Source organism: Felis catus, chromosome D3 (genome assembly GCF_018350175.1).
Source record: "Felis catus isolate Fca126 chromosome D3, F.catus_Fca126_mat1.0, whole genome shotgun sequence".
In the NCBI taxonomy this organism is placed as follows: domain Eukaryota; kingdom Metazoa; phylum Chordata; class Mammalia; order Carnivora; family Felidae; genus Felis; species Felis catus.
This window is the reverse complement of record NC_058379.1, coordinates 13,810,826-13,826,602: the sequence shown is the minus strand read 5'-3', so window position 1 is coordinate 13,826,602 and position 15,777 is coordinate 13,810,826. Positions and strand designations below refer to the sequence as shown.

Below are 15,777 nucleotides of genomic sequence, written 5' to 3'. Positions count from 1 at the left end.
GAAGTTGGACGCTTAACCAACTGGGCCACCCAGGTGCCCTGCTATTTTTTCCTTTTTAATTTCAGCCTATCAGTCCCCCCTGCTTCCCACCCCTCCCCCAAGCTCCTTAGAAAATTCTACCCATGTTTGCTGATTTCCTTATGTTAATGAAAAATTATTTTTGTCCTAACCTGGGACAGTTTCATGTATCTTCAGAGTCCACTACACTCTTAGGTTGTTGATAGAGTATGAAGAGAGTGCAGCAGGATTAAGTTTAAATATAAAAAAGGAGGTTCCAGGCTTTTACAAGTGCATTGACCATTATAGTGGCAGCCAGAACTACATATAGTTCTCTTCATAGTATTTGACCCCCTTCTGCCTCTGTTGAAATGAAACATAAGCTGTATGAGCCTGGGTGTGCATTTCTAGTGAGATCCTACTCATAGCTCATTAAGCCTTTGGGGAAACGCATGCACGCACGACTTCCCTCTACCGATCTGAAAGCCTACATTCTTTATTCTTTTCTTTTTCCAGACGTAATTTTTTAACACCCATGTTTCAAATTCTTTGTGCTTACACTGCTTTTCTGCTTCACAGAGAATGACCTCCTATATGATGGTCACCAGCAGAGTGGTCAAACAGCTGGCACGCAGTTGTAGGACCGCCCTGATGAAATGCCACCTTGCACACCGCCTCCTGAACGCCAAACCACTAGTCTGTTCCTTTCACCCCACAGAGACAGGGGATTAAGAAACAAACAAAAAACGTAACATTCGTTTCCTAATAAAACAGGCTTAACATGGTCAAATCTGCACTTGAAAATGACCAGAGAGGGGTGCCTGGGCGGCTCAGTCGGTTGGGCGTCCGACTTTGGCTCAGGTCATGATCTCGCGGTTCGTGCGTTTGAGCCCCACGTTGGGCTCCGTGCTGAGCCTGGAGACTGCTTCGGATTCTGTGTCTCGCTCCCTCCCTCCCTCCCTCTCTCTGCCTCTCCCCTGCTCCTGCTCTTTCAAAAATAAACAAACATTAAAAAACTTTTTTGAGAGAGAAAGAGAGAGAGAGAGAGAGAAAGAGAAAGAAAGAGAAAGAGAGAAAGAAAGAGAGAAAGAAAGAAAGAAAGAAAGAAAGAAAGAAAGAAAGAAAGAAAGAAAGAAAGAAAGAAAGAAAGAAAGAAAGAGAAAGAACGAACGACCAGAGAGCCATTTTACACAGGGCCTTTAGCCCCTCAGACAGCCTTGCTCTAGGGGAAAAATTCAGCTTTACAGAGTCTGAAGTCTGTAGGTCTCCTAACTGACAAGGATCCTGTTCAGCCAACAAGGGTCAGGAAAACCTGGCTTTAACTGCCCTACAACCGACTAGGCTAAGTTAGGCAGAAGGGAGCCGTCTCTTCTCTGGAACACTACCATGCTGTCCTGTGAGCCGAGATGTAGCTGAACGCCTACCTAAATGCTCACGCTGTAAACAAACTCTGAAGCATAAGCTACAATCCGAAACCCTTCCATGTGGACGCCGCAGGAGCCCTCTGCATTCGCTCTCCTGGAAAACGGTGGGTAGCTACTAGGGCCCTGGAGGGAGATCCTATCAGATAAGCCTGGAGCCTTTGTACAGCTCAGTCTACAAACTCAAACAGGGGAGTAGAACTACAAACTGATTGGTTTCTTTTGCTGTGCCTCACGCGGGGCCGCTTATCAAGCCTGGTTTTGTTTTGTTTTGAAATAGAAAAATGGGACCTACACTGAGGAGTTCAATTCTCGAGCTCAGAAATCATCAGCCATTTTAGGAAGCCTTGAGAAAAAAATTTTCTTTCGATAGAGCACACTCACATAATCTGTTTGCTCTAGGGGAAGGGGGTAGCAGAGGGGCGAAGGTCAGGAGTTGAAAATATTATTTGACATGATAATTATTTTTGCAAGCTGCTGCAGCGGTGCGGGTGCGGCCGAGGTCTGGGACTTGGCTCGCAGGAGTGCCCGCCTCGCGATCCGATCCCCCCCACCGAGCAGCCCACCACCTGCAGCCCGGGGCCGGGCCGGGGGAGGGGGGCGCCGGCAGACCCTGGCCTCTAGCCATGCTACCTCTCTTCGGGGCACCGGATCAGACAAGGCAGATAACCAGCCAAAAAAAAAAGAGAAAAGAAAAAAAAAAAAAGACAAGGAAAAGAAAAGACAAGGGGGAGAGGGAATGGGCAGAGAAAAAGACCTAAAATTTGGACTCAGAGGGTCTTTTCAAACACTTTAATCCTTTCGTGCTGATGGTTCCTGGAGCGTCGTGGCTGGCACTGGACCCTGTACCAGGAAAATCCGACTCCCTAAGCCAAAGCGTTAAAGAGAAGACTGCTAATCAGCTAAAGAGAAACTGGAATCTGTTCCCATCAAGTCCCTTTCTCCCCCCATCACCAGAGGGACACCACAGTGTTCTGAAATACACTCTTGACATCATTTGGCAGGCAACCCTATTCTGTTGAACATGGTTCAGCCCTTAGGTTATTGTTTTTAATATTAGAAAGTGAGCTTTTAAATGCCAAACAAATTTTGCAGCAGGGGAACAAAAGATATTCCAAGTGGTCTCACTGGACCTTCTACCAACTGTGTCCACCAAATGGCTGAAAAGACCACCTTCCCGGAGCGTTTCAGAAATGAGGCGGAGACCCAGCTCTGTCCAACTATTACCTAATGCAAGACTTTGTTCTCCACGTTCACAGGGGCGGTATTTAAGGATCAGGGCTGAGCTGAGGCGGGCGAGGCTGTGGAGCGAGCACGCAGCGGTGTGAGCAGCAGAGGGAATGAGCGAGAACAGTGGCGCCGAGCCGAGGGGCAAAGCCTCGGCAGGAGCTCCCGTGGCTACGAGACGCGGCTCCTCGCTCAGACTTACCTCCTGTCCATGTTGCCACTGACCATGAGGTTGGGAGGGCTGTCTCTGAGGTTGACGCAAGTGAAATCCCCGAGCGCGTTACCCAGCTTCGAGAGGCAGCGCTCTGCCTCCAGGCTGTACACCAGGATCTGGGAAGGAAGGAAGACGCGTGGGTTTGCAGCTGCACACAGGAGGCCTACATGCAACACTTCTCACTGCAGCCTTGCCCAGGGCAGGGCCGTTGTTACTCCCCAGCTCCTTTTATAAGGGACAGGATCTGCCGCTTAATGTCCTTACCTTTTCCAAGGAGTGACAGTGTAGGGATATGGCTATTGGAATGACAAAAGGACACGCAAAAGAAAACAAAAGAACATCCCAAGAATTCCTCAGGCCAAGGTGCAAAATCCTAGGACACAAAAGAAAATGCCAAATGGGGATATGAGGTATCCCAATTTCCTAAGCCAGAAAAAGCAGCAGAGAAAACAAGGGTCACTGACTGCTGAGAAGCTGCTTTCTGATTTTCTGATGTCTGCAGATGAGCCAGCCTGTGTTCTCTTTTATTTTTCCCCTCTCTCTGTGGATATCCCAGAAGGTAAAAACAACACTACAAGTATCCGGGAAGATGGACACTTAATCACTACGTGACCAGTGATTCCTTTAGGTTAAACTGCAAACCAAAACACAAAGCCTTGTTCCCAAACATTAAAAAAAATTTTTTTATTGATATAATTGGTATAATCATATCGGTATAACGAACATTCCCAAACATTTCTCTCTTCAGCCACTCTCAACTTGCTAATTTTAGGAGGCTCTGTTTTATAAGGTATAGAGGCAAATAAGGTATCTTTGATCACTAGACAAGGTATTCATCATATTTGAACATTTCTGTGCTATCTCTCCAGCAAAAAGAAAAAAAAAGGAGGATTTATGAGGAATCTTTCTAAAGAATATTTAAGTCTTTTACTAAACAAAAAATCTTAGTAATTCAGTGAATTAACATGAAATGCTTGCTATGCATTATTCACTGTTGTTAATACTGAAGATACAGCCCTTGCCCAAATTCACAGTTCAAAAGCCTCCTCATTCACCCACACTCACACACACACACCCTCCCTGAACATGCATTCTATTCTGTTGGTCATGTGGTTAAATTTATTGAACTCAGAAGTTTTAATGTTAATATTTTGTAGATAGATTCTCCTCCCTTCTCACACACATGAAAATGAAATGTGCTATCTTTTTCTTCTCAACCTATACAATTACCAATTATCAGGATACAGATTCTTATTTCAGTACTGAGAGGTTGTGGGTCTCCACCTTGAAAACCACGATCATCAACACACACTTCTAATAAGTGAACCTTTGGAAATGCTTCACAGTTTAAAAAAAAAAGACTAATATTAATTAACTGTTGTGAGCAGCACCTGAAAGAGGCTGAAAGGAAAGAGGCAATTTCAAAATTTAAACCGCCTTCCTAATCATAAAGACTACAGAGAGCAAGCTAAATTTTATTTTCATTTTCATGCAGTTGAAAGTAAGTTTGAGAAAATTCCAACAATTTTAAATGAAAACAATTTCAACAATTCTAAAATATCCAAAAGAAGTTCTTCTTGCAAGTAATATTGATTAGAAGTAATCAAATCTATCTATAGTGAGTAACCTAAAAGTTGCATAAAATCCATTCCTGGAAGGATAAAAACAATTCAAACAGCAACCTCATGGTCTCTCATAATTTCCACACTTCTGTATCATAATAGAGCTTTCAGTGGAGTTGTTAGACTCAATTTCTTTTTGTTTTTATAATAGTTCCACTTCCATCGTAGGAAGGTAGGCCTTAAAAGTGCAAAGGTCTGTGGTAAACCTAACAATTAAAATCTGGTATTGGGTCCATCTTTACTTTTTCTAGTTCATTTTTGACAAGTGGATAGGTCATCTCTGAGTGACACAGGGAACTCTGATCCCTCTCCGGAAAGACTGCAAATTCATCATAAAGGCATCAAAGTTCATAGCCAAGAGTCAAGTATTTTCTGAAATGTTTAATAATTCAATGAATCAGAATATCCAAAGAGTACCTTTACCATTAGGGTTAGTTAAAGACCACAGAGATTAGAAAACACATTACCCATCTCTGAGCGGTTCTTTCCATGTTAAAAGTCCCTTAACGACCTTTACCATTTCTCCCTCCCTTGCTCGCTCCCTCCCACGCTCTCTCTCTTTTAATAAGGTTGAGCAAATGGGACTTCATTTTATCTGATTGCCACAGACTAGTGAGATTAATTATTCATGCTCACACTCCCCCTCTTGTTAAGACCATGCATTAGACTAATTTTTCTCTTTATTGCCCTAGTTGGGTGAGTCTCAACCCATGGCCACTTGACTCCCTCTCAGAGGTGTATGGATATGCTAGAAAGAAGGAAAATACTACCCAGAGCTAAAATCTTGCAGAAAATGTTCTGCATTCATGTGACCGCCAAATCAATAGATGCTGCTGGGGATTTTTCCTTTTAAGTACCAAGTGAATGTTGCAGAAGAGCCTACATAGTGATTACAGAGCAAATTTTTATTTTAAGAATTATCTACAATGACCAACAGCTATTTTGCAGAGGTAACTATAGGATGTGCGGTGTTACAGTCACAGGACACTGGGTGGCCCTCCCTGCTCTTTGGCTTCCAGGCAGATCGAGAGGGCACCGGATGGAAGCAAACACCATAGACAAAGAACTTCAGCAGAAAGTTTTTTTCTGTGTTTTTTCCTCCTCTTCGTAAAAACCTTAAAATATCTTCATAAATCCTAGTCTTAGAATCCAAACTTTAAATTCTGTCAGCTATGCAGATTTCTTTGAAATTCTTTTCTTAAAAAAAATTGTTTTCTGATTTCAAACGTAATAGATCTTGTAACAAATTCTAACACAACAGAATTAAATAAGGAGCGGTAACCTTCTGTAGGTCAATCTCAGAAATAACTACACTTCAGCAGTTCGGTGTATATACCGCTAGACTTTTTCTGACACAGGTCTGCCTTGCCTTTCTACGTGTGCGTGTGTGTGTGTGTGTGTGTGTGTGTGTAAAACTGTTTTTTCCCTGAATGAGAGTATTGTTTTATAACTTGTTTTTCCTACTTAAACAACAGGAGAGTCCTTTCTTTATTAGTATTTATAGGTAAATCTTGTTCTTTTTAATGCCTGCATAGAATTTCTTATGGATGTGTAATTTCGTATTGATGGCTATTTGGGCTGTTAATAAATTTTTAGACAAAATAACGTACTTCGTTACTGCAACAAATATTTATCAATCATCTTCTTTGCAGTCGGTACTGGAATGAACAGGGACGGTGGGTGACACGTGGAGGCCTCAGCCTGCTGCCAGCTGCAACAAGCCACCTTTTCACCAGCTGGTGCACGGCCACCGGCTGTCCTGCTCCTCGATATGTGGGACCCGCCTCTCTGAGGAGGCCCACCTTACAGCCACGTCCTAGCATCTGGTGTTGTAATGGCAGGGGCGGCAGGGTAGAATCAGGAAGTGGGGGGGCGGCCACGGGGCCAGCATCTGGGATACCCCGGTGCGACCCGGAACACTCAGTGTGCCCAGGACTGGCCTTCCAACCAAAGCGTGAAGGCAAGAGCTGACCAACGGCTACTGTCCCTGCAGTGGGCGAGGTCCTTCACCCACGCAGTAAGAAGTGAATATCGCACGGCACAGGTTTCCTAAATGTGGGCACGCTGTTACCTTCATCATGAAACAGCACCCAGTTGCATACAGGAATCACCACGAAGAGATTACAGAGCCTCGCGGTCCCCGACTTTTGGTCACACACCGATGAATGAAGAAAGGAACTCCGTCTGTGTTTTGATTTTAAACTTACCAAACAGTAAGTCCTCCTCATACACTTCTGTCAAAGGCATCACTCCAACACCCACCTGAGCAGCTGGCTGGCCTCCTCGGGACCGCAGCACTGCCTTTCCCAAAAAGTGAGGAGTGGTCAGAAGCCTTCCTTACGAGACAGTGGCATTTTCAAAAGCATGGTGAATTAAAGATCACTTGTCTGCTGCGTGGGGGAGGGGCAGAGAGAGAGGGAGACAGAGGATCCAAAGTGCGCTCCGGGCTGACAGAGAGCCCGACATGGGGCTTGAATCCACAAACTGTGAGATCACAACCCGAGCCGAAGTCAGATGCTTAACTGGCTGAGCCACCCAGGCACCCCCTCTGCTGCTATTTTAAGAAGGGGAAGGGACAAGGAGAGCGGAAGGTTGGCAGATGCTAGGCTGAGAGAGTCCAAGATAAAAGGCATGGGGGTGGGTATTTGACTGAAATCTTTGGAGATGACAGTCTACCTACTTTTCTCTATTGATTCCCTAATAACCCGCCCCCACCACTACCACACATACTTTCTCTTCTGAGGGGAGAAAGTCATGGTAAGAAGCCGAATTCTAGGGCATAAAGCAAACAGTCCTCACGTCCTCTCCTCTTCCACCCCAAGGAAGCTTATTTTGTGCTCTCTCTGTGCCTTTGGCAGAGTTCATCTCCTCTCGTCGGTAATGAAGGTATTTACTGTCTACACGCTTCAGCTGCTGTTTATGAGGTGCCGTCTCGAACGGCACGTCAGCTTCTTTTTCTCAGACCCGTGGTTCTCAAACACCGGAAACTGGTTCGGCCAGGCCAGCTGAGGCTGTGCTACCAAGCGCCATGCCACATGCCATAGCACACTGCCTCGGACTCAGACCCTAAGTTCCTTAGGGAAGAAATCCTATCATTCATTCCTGCAGCACTGATCAAGGGCCCAGCATGTGCTTGGAGATTAACTGATCGGTACATCGGCAAATCTGGTAACCACAGTCTGGTTCACGATAAATACGCAGATACACCTTTTTTTGCTTGACGCACTCCCCCACTTCTGGATGCCTACTCCCGTTATTGGCTTATACAAAGAATTACTTCATCCTACTCAAAACAGAAGGAGGTTCCACAGATCCCTCTCCAGACCATCCAGATTCTAGAGCACTCCAACTGTAGCCAGGCTAAGGTTTTCTCTGACAGCGCAGCAGACTAGAATATGGGGAAAGCCCTCCTGTTTACAAACACTGAAAATGCTGCATAAGATTCAGTCTATTAAATATTCCTCAAACATTCTGTTTAACTCCTGAGAAATCAGAGAAATTCGGAGGAGCCAAAAACGAAGAGGGCGCTAAAACCAGAAAAGGAAGGGGCGCTCATGTCAGGGGCTGCTCTGAGGCTATCTGCCAATGTCAGGAGCCCAGGAGCCCGGGGAGACAGGAGGCACGGTTTCTGGCCAGCACCAAGTGGAAACACCAGAACCGAGATGTCTGCCTATTGCTGGGGCCCTCGTACGGACGGGCACGCTCAGTAAAAATCAGACCAGTGGAGAAGCCTATCCATTGGCAAATAGAGCCTCTCTGGAAACTCGTTTCTGCCTCAGGTTCAACTCAGTGTGGAAACTGTTTGCCCCGGGTCTGCCCTCACCCAGGTTCACAGTTTAAATTTATACTACCTGTAAGGCCCAAAGCACCTGGGTGGCACAGTCAGTCAAGCGTCCAACTCTTTGATTTCAACTCAGGTCATGATCTCTCATTGGCAGGATAGAGCCCCCCCCCCCCCCCCCCCACACACACATAGGGCTCTGTGCTGACAGTCTGGAGCCTGCTTGGGATTCTCTCTCCCTTTCTCAAAAATAAATAAATAGACATTTAAACTACTTGCAAGGCCCCAAAGCCCCCTGGCCCGGTAACTGAAGTATTTTCAGGTTGGTAACATGTCTCCTGGTAGCTGGCAGCGTCTTCTCAGGAGGAAGATCCTCTCAACCCAGGCCCCTTAGGAAACCTACAAATTGCTTTCCTTTTCTCCGCCATTGTGGTGTGGGCAGTTGACGGTTGTCTCCGTGTCTTCTCACAAGACTTTCCGGATCAAGCAATTCATGGCCAAGGAACAAAAGCAGAATCATCCTATTCCCCAGTGGATTCAGATAAAAACCGGTAATAAAATCAGGTACAACTCCAAGAGGAGACACTGGAGAAGAACCAAGCTGCATCTATAAGGGATTGCACACGAGATGGCACACACATTAATGCTGCGTGAGGCCCCATGTTCCTCCCCTATCACTCTGTAGTCATCCCTACGACCTGAACAATAGACCTGTTTTACCGGGGAAATGATTTTTGTCTGTTACTATGCCTCTGCACCAGTAGGTTGGCTCAGTAAGAAATATGTGAGACCTTTTGATTGGAAAAAAACAAAGAACAAAAGGAAGGCTACAAATCAAGATCAGCCAAATACAGCTCATAAAAAAAAAAAAAAAATCCCAAGGCAGGGTTGGGCAGGGGGGAGAGGAGAGAGGGAAAGAAACCACAAGAGACTCTTAAGGACAGAGAACAAACTGAGGGTTGATGGAAGGAGGTGGGTGGGGGCTGGGCTAGATGGGCATTAAGGAGGCACTTGTGATGGGCACTGAGTGTTGTATGTAAGTGATGGATCACTGAATTATTCTGAAACCAATATTAGTATGTTAACTAAAATTTAAATTAAAAGTAAAAATAAATAAATAGATAGATATTTATGAGGCTCAAAAAAAAATCCCAACTACAGAAAGGAACAAGTCATCAAAAATGAGAGGTAGAAAACAAACTGATTAGACTTCCAAGGATATCAGATGTTTATTAGATAAAACAAAAAACGTATGCTGAAAATGTTTATAGAAATAAAATGGTGACGAGTCAAAAGCATCAAAGAAGCCTCTGCAAAAACAAAACAAACAGAATTTCTAGAAATTACAAAGGCAACGGACGAGCTAGAGAATTAAAGTCCAAGGAATTCCATGAACTGAAGACAGATTTGAAGACGTCACTTAGAATGCAACACAGAGAGGCAGAGATGGAAAATGTGAGTGAGCAGCGCACAGCCCAGAGGAGAGGACAAGCTGGTCCAACACACATCTGCCCTGAGTTCCAGAGAGGAAGAACAGGATGAGGGAGAGGAAAATTTCCACAATGACTGAGAATGTTCTACAACCGGAAGGAGGAAGCACAAGAGATCCAATGGGAAAAATGAAAGTGCAGGCACACCTAGAGACATCAGAGAGAAACCACAGGAAAGTAAGACTAGGAAAAGATCTTCAAAGCAGACAAAAGAGGAAGAAGAGGCTTGAGCACAGTGACCGTTAGACTGACAGCCAAGCTCTCAGTGGACCCAATGGAGTCCAAACCGATCGTCTCTCCAAAGGGCTGAGCGTAGAGGACTGTCAACCCACAGTTATAAGGGACCAGCAAAACTACCTTTAGACTGAGGCCAAAAAAAAAGAGGTTCTTGGGGAAAAATACAGAGAACTCCTGCGCCTAGGAGACCCTCACTAAAGGAACTTCTTTTTTTTTTTTTTTTTAATTTTTTTTTTCCCAACGTTTATTTATTTTTGGGACAGAGAGAGACAGAGCATGAACGGGGGAGGGGCAGAGAGAGAGGGAGACACAGAATCGGAAACAGGCTCCAGGCTCTGAGCCATCAGCCCAGAGCCTGACGCGGGGCTCGAACTCACGGACCGCGAGATCGTGACCTGGCTAAAGTCGGACGCTTAACCGACTGCGCCACCCAGGCACCCCTAAAGGAACTTCTTAAGAGTATATTTTTGGAAGGTGGAAAATCATTCCAGAAAAAAGGTCTGAGGTGCTGGAAGGAACGGTGAGCAAAGATTCAGGTAAATGTGCTTAAAAGTATGCAAATACCGATTATCCACAATAACCCTGCCGATCTGGGTTAAATAAGTAGTTCAAACTGCACGTGGTCCTTATTCCAAACAGACAAGTGCCGCGGGTCAGGGCACTGCACCACGGCCACAAAGATGCCGGCTGCCCAGGGGACCCTCTGGCACTATGGTGTGGAGTGGACAGGTACTTCCTGGAGACCTGTGCTGTGTTTGGCACCATGGGAGGGACTGAACGCGGATCTGATGAAAGAATGAGTGAGTGCTACACATCTCGGCCTGTGTCTATCGATCCCGGGCCCACGGCACACCGGCCTACATTAGAGATCCGCTCCGTGCATACAAATGAACACATTAAGTCCATTGGCTTTTCCACTCATGGCAACGTATTTAGCTGTTTCATAAGTGGGAGGTACAGTTCGTTCAGTACGGCTCTTGAGGTACAAAACTAGTAATGCCCATTTAAAACAATACAAAAGGTACAAGGGAAAAAGACTTCTCAGTCTTTGGGGTAGAATTTACTCATGTAAATGACCCAAGCTGCTGTCCTGACCCAACATAAATATGGCCTGCAAAAACGTGGTTAAAATTTCACTACAAAACAATGCAGGGCCAGCATATTCATACTCACATGCAAAGCTAAGTCAACAGCCTCTATAAATTCACAGATGAGCTAAGATTAAAAAAAAAAAAAAAAACGAGGAGGAAGACAGACAATTGGGGAGGGAGGGGGGACCTAGTGAGAAAAGAGTAAATCATACACAAAACAGCCAATAAAAAAATAAAAAAGCAGTTAATATACATGAATAATGGATGTCTGATTTAAAAGCAGTTTACTCCGATATGATGTAATTTTTGACAATCAGCCAGAGAGACTATTTTGTAAGTCCTTGCCAGAGAGAAGTCAGAGCGTGAGGCTTGGTAACGCGGCAGATCTGTGAACATGTGCAAAATGACTTTCACCACCAGCCCAAAGGTGACTGTCTGTTGGCAAACAGAAAGTTGCCTCTCAGGTGCGCTTAGCAGCAGCAACCAGCAAGACGTGAAGCTCGAAGAGACGGACCCCCGACACGAGCGCAGGCCCCCGAAACGTGGCACCCCCTCCACGGTCTCCATGACATGCTCCTGGCACGGGCCACGCTCACATGCAGCACAAAGGGAGCAGCAGCCTGGGCTGCTTTCATGTTGAAGTTTTAATTGGAGTGACAAGCCCACAAGGCCAAGATATTTCAGAGATGGGACCGTGTTGCTGAGAGTCGCCAGGCGCTGGGTGGGCAAGGCCCGTGTGCGCTCCCCACCAGCACGTGCCAATGCACCTGCAACCCCCGCTGTTCCAGGACTGGACCCTGCCTGGGAAGGCACTGCCAATCACCGTGGTCTGTGCCAAACGCAGGGGCTCTGTGGCGCGGGCAGATGTCTACAAAGGACCAGAGCGAGGCCGAACCAACACCTATTATGACCTAAACCCGAAAGCAACCCAGAGAGCAAGAGTAAGCTCGGGTGAAAACGCAGGCAGATGTAACCCACATCTCTCTCTCTCAGCCCTACGTGCATAGATGCTGGAAATAAGAAAGGCAGGTCTACTTTGTGGAGTGAGCAGAATACAGCTCCCTGCTTTGCTTCAGGGCTCTCTCTAGACAATCTCTGTCCTAGTGCTAGAATAAAGAAGAGAGAGGTGGCCACAAAGAACCGGATAAGGGGCACATAAAATCAACAGGAAACGCTCCTTGTCAGAGCATTCAGCCCAATGAAGAGATTACACTGGGTATACAAACGTCTAACCGAAAGCTGAAAATCCTCCCGTCCTCCTGTTATGTCCCAACACGCCTCATGGTAACAAAGAGCACAGCCAGTTTCAAAGCCCTTCACAAATATTAGCCACATGTAACTGATCATAGCCCCCATGAGAAAGAAAGTTATTACATCTCTCTCCTATAGGGAAGAAAAGGGAGGCTGCAGACTCTGAAATGAATTCTTCAAAATGATAGGCAACTGAGACGTTATTTTTTCAATAGGAAGATTACAAGTGAGACGATCATCACGTGAAGGTATCTGTAAGCCTACAGACTCCACATCGCTCCTGAAGTTCAGGCTATCACACTGGCTCGGTTCTCAATTTTCCTTTGACGAGCCTGGAGACTTCTCGTTTGGCCCCGGGTTAGACTTGACAAAGGCTTTGAAGGGGGCAGACAGGCAGAGTGGGGCTAAAATCAGATCACAGGACCAGGACGGCCGACGGAGGAGGCCAGCAATCGCAGTGAACAATCGGCCTTTGGCATAGGGCAGACAGTCCACCCCGCCAGTGTGGTTCACGACTGCACCCACACGCATGAGCTTAGACGTGTTCTGTACATAAGGAATGCTATACATAGCAGCTGTTAATAATAATTCTGATATTCCTTTCATATAAATCCTTTCAGAATATTCCACGTGATTCTCACAGCCACCAAGAGGAAAACAGACAAATACTACTGCCTACGTTTTATACATGAAGAAACTAAGGCCTAGAAATGCTTGAATAGCTTGCCCCAATTACACAGGTGACGACAGTAGCCAAGGACACAGCAGGCAGAGCCCATCCTGTCCCATCCCTACATCAGTGTCTGCCACCATATCACAATGCCTTTCTGGATTCCAAGAAAAATGGTTAATAATGGCTGACGCTTACAGCGTTCTCTCAGGTGCAAAAGCCCACCATGACGCAGTCTCTCACCCGATCCCCACAATCCCATATGGTGGGTATTATGACTTTACACTCTGTATACACGCGGAAGCGGAGGTGTGGAGAGGTCAAAGCATCTACACAGCGAGGAGGTTTGGGGACCAGGATTCAAACCTTGGTGGCGGGCCTCCAAGCCGAGGCTCTTTAAACCTCTGCCCCGGGATGCACAAGAGTATGGCCCCTGGACGAGTGGCGGCATAGCCCTCGCTAGACATGCAGATTCTCGTATTCTCCCACCCCAGACCCCCCGGCTCAGAAGCCTTGGGGTAGGGTGCAGAGGTCCATATATTTCTGTGTCCCCTGGCACCTGAGAACCCCTGCACTAACCTATACTGCCTCCCAAGCCAAAAATGAGTCTCCACCAGGACAGAAGTGTTACTCAACTATAAATGCGCACTTCCTACCTCCCAGCTGATGCCAATCTGGTGAAGAATCGTGCTGGGCAGCGACAGTACCAAAACGTGAGATTTACACCCACGTGCCACACAAGTCAGAGAAGAAGGGTGTGCACTGAGAGCCAGACATCAGTAAGGCTCCTTCTGGCAAGTGGGATTCTGGACGGACCTTCCCTGAAAGGACGTGGGGAGACAGGAGGGGAAGAGGGAACGCTACCGCTAGTCAGTGACATGGCATATTCTGGATCGAGTTGGCCTGGCTGGAGCAAGGGGCTCGTTCTGGAGGTGTGGGATGCAGGACAGAAACCCGACCCCCCCAGGTCTTGAGGGCCACGCTGAAGGCCAGCACCAGGGCCTTACCCACAGTCCTCAGCACGCAGCCCTCACTCTGGTAAAACCAGACAGGGACCATGAGGAGGTAGGCTGATAGGTGGTGTAAGAGGCAGTGGTGGGGAGAGGGCAGAGACAAGGGAGGGGGGTCTGGGGAGCAAATACTTTCATGTCATTTTTGTGAACATGAGACAAGAGTTCACACCCCAAGGAAACACTGCAGGGCAATGGGGCCACCCAGGGGAGTAGATGGAGCCTCAGCCAGAGGTCCTAACCTGGAAAGGATCTGGGTATTGAATTTGGTCCAGATCCAGCCAGTCGGTCCCTTTTCAATGGACGTTTCTGGAGCAGGAGAGCTGAGCAGAGGCTGGGGCCCACGCCCCAGCAGACCTACTTTCTGCCTGCTGAACAGTTCAGAAGATTTCTGGCCTCGGGGTTTTTTCCTTTTTTCTTTTCTTTTCTTTTCTTTTCTTTTCTTTTCTTTTCTTTCTCTCTCTCTTTCTCTTTCTTTCTCCTTCCTTCCTTCCTTCCTTCCTTCCTTCCTTCCTTCCTTCCTTCCTTCCTTCCTTCCTCCCTCCCTCCCTCCCTCCCTCCCTTCCTTCCTTTGAAACAAATAGTTACCATCTTATAATTCTGTAGGTTGGAAACCTACTGTGGGTCTCACTGGCTAACATCCAGGTGTCAGCTAGCTATGTTCTGTGCTGAAGCCTAGGGAAGAATCCGTTTCCTTGCCTTTTCCAGCTTCTAGAAGCTGCCCACATTCCCTGGCTCTTAGATCTCTTCCCTCCGTCTCAACCGGGGGTCGGGACCTTCTCATGTGACATTACTCCGACCTCCTCTCCTGCCTCCCTCTTCCACTTTTAAGGACCGTTGCAATTACACTCGGTTCCACCAGATAATCCAGAACAATCTCCCTATTTTAAGGTCAAGAGATTGGCAACCTTACTTCCATCTACAGCCTTCATTCCCCTCTGTCATGTAACCTAACCTATTCACAGGTTCCAATAACTGTGGACGTTTGGTGAGGGGCACTCTTTTGGATTCCTGGCCTCATGTGAACACACTGTAAACCTCATAACTCATCTCAAATTCCTTAATGTGGAATACAATCAAACTTGGACTGAGCCAGAGTTTTCCTTTACCCTGCAAATTAGTAACACACAGAGAGAATGCTTAGAAGAATAACTTTGTGTCCATTAGGACTCATCTGCAACTCAATAATTTATCATTATTAACCCACTCTAACATGACGCCTTGTAGGAGACTGAAGAGCTGAGTGAATGAATAAATCATATTCCATCTATGGAATGAATAAAAAGCAAAGTTCTCTAACTTGTAATATTTTGTTAGTCTAGTCCAAGCTGCTATGCATACTTGAAAACAGTAAAATGTCGTAAGTGTTCTGAAATTCCACTCACACAGGTCATCTGTGTGCCTTCTTTTTCCTACTCTTTGCCAAGCTACCCATCAGTTTCAAATATGTGTGTGTGTGTGTGTGTGTGTGTGTGTGTATCAAAAGCATGAAGCCTATTCTACGGTGTTATTGCTTTTACTTCCAGGGCAAAGACAAACATTTCCAATAGCCACCCCTTGATCTTTATTAACTTAAAAAACAAGCTAATTTTTAACCTTAACAAAACCTAGTTGCTGCTTGGGCTATATTTACTTTAAGGCTGATGTGTCACAAAGAAACCAAAGCCATAACTATTTGTGAGGTGAAACAAACACAAAGGTCAACTCCAAGTTCACGCTCTTCCATGGGTGCGGAATGGTAAACCAGGACGGAAAGTCCATGTAAT

The 15,777-nt window shown here is 46.2% G+C and overlaps 2 protein-coding genes across 3 annotated transcripts in view; one reads left to right on the top strand and one right to left on the bottom strand.

The window, feature by feature from the left end:
- Positions 1-15,777, bottom strand: part of FBXW8 (F-box and WD repeat domain containing 8) — a 119,830-nt gene that overhangs the window by 15,811 nt on the left and 88,242 nt on the right. For both annotated transcript variants that reach the window (XM_023241460.2, XM_023241461.2), the window contains exon 8: positions 2,848-2,975. In XM_023241460.2, the coding sequence (XP_023097228.2) occupies positions 2,848-2,975 (128 nt within the window). The remainder of the gene's footprint in view (positions 1-2,847; positions 2,976-15,777) is intronic.
- On the top strand, positions 5,408-9,143 carry LOC123381349 (60S ribosomal protein L39-like). Its single transcript, XM_045042040.1, has 2 exons — positions 5,408-5,431; positions 8,657-9,143. Exons 1-2 carry the CDS (start codon positions 5,408-5,410, stop codon positions 8,873-8,875), a joined length of 243 nt encoding a protein of 80 aa, XP_044897975.1. The 3' UTR covers positions 8,876-9,143.

Coding starts and splice junctions, on each gene's coding strand:
- LOC123381349 (XM_045042040.1), top strand. CDS start 5,408: ATGACCAACAGCTATTTTGCAGAG. Junction 5,432..8,656: donor CCAACAGCTATTTTGCAGAG/GTAACTATAGGA, acceptor CAGGCCCCTTAG/GAAACCTACAAATTGCTTTC.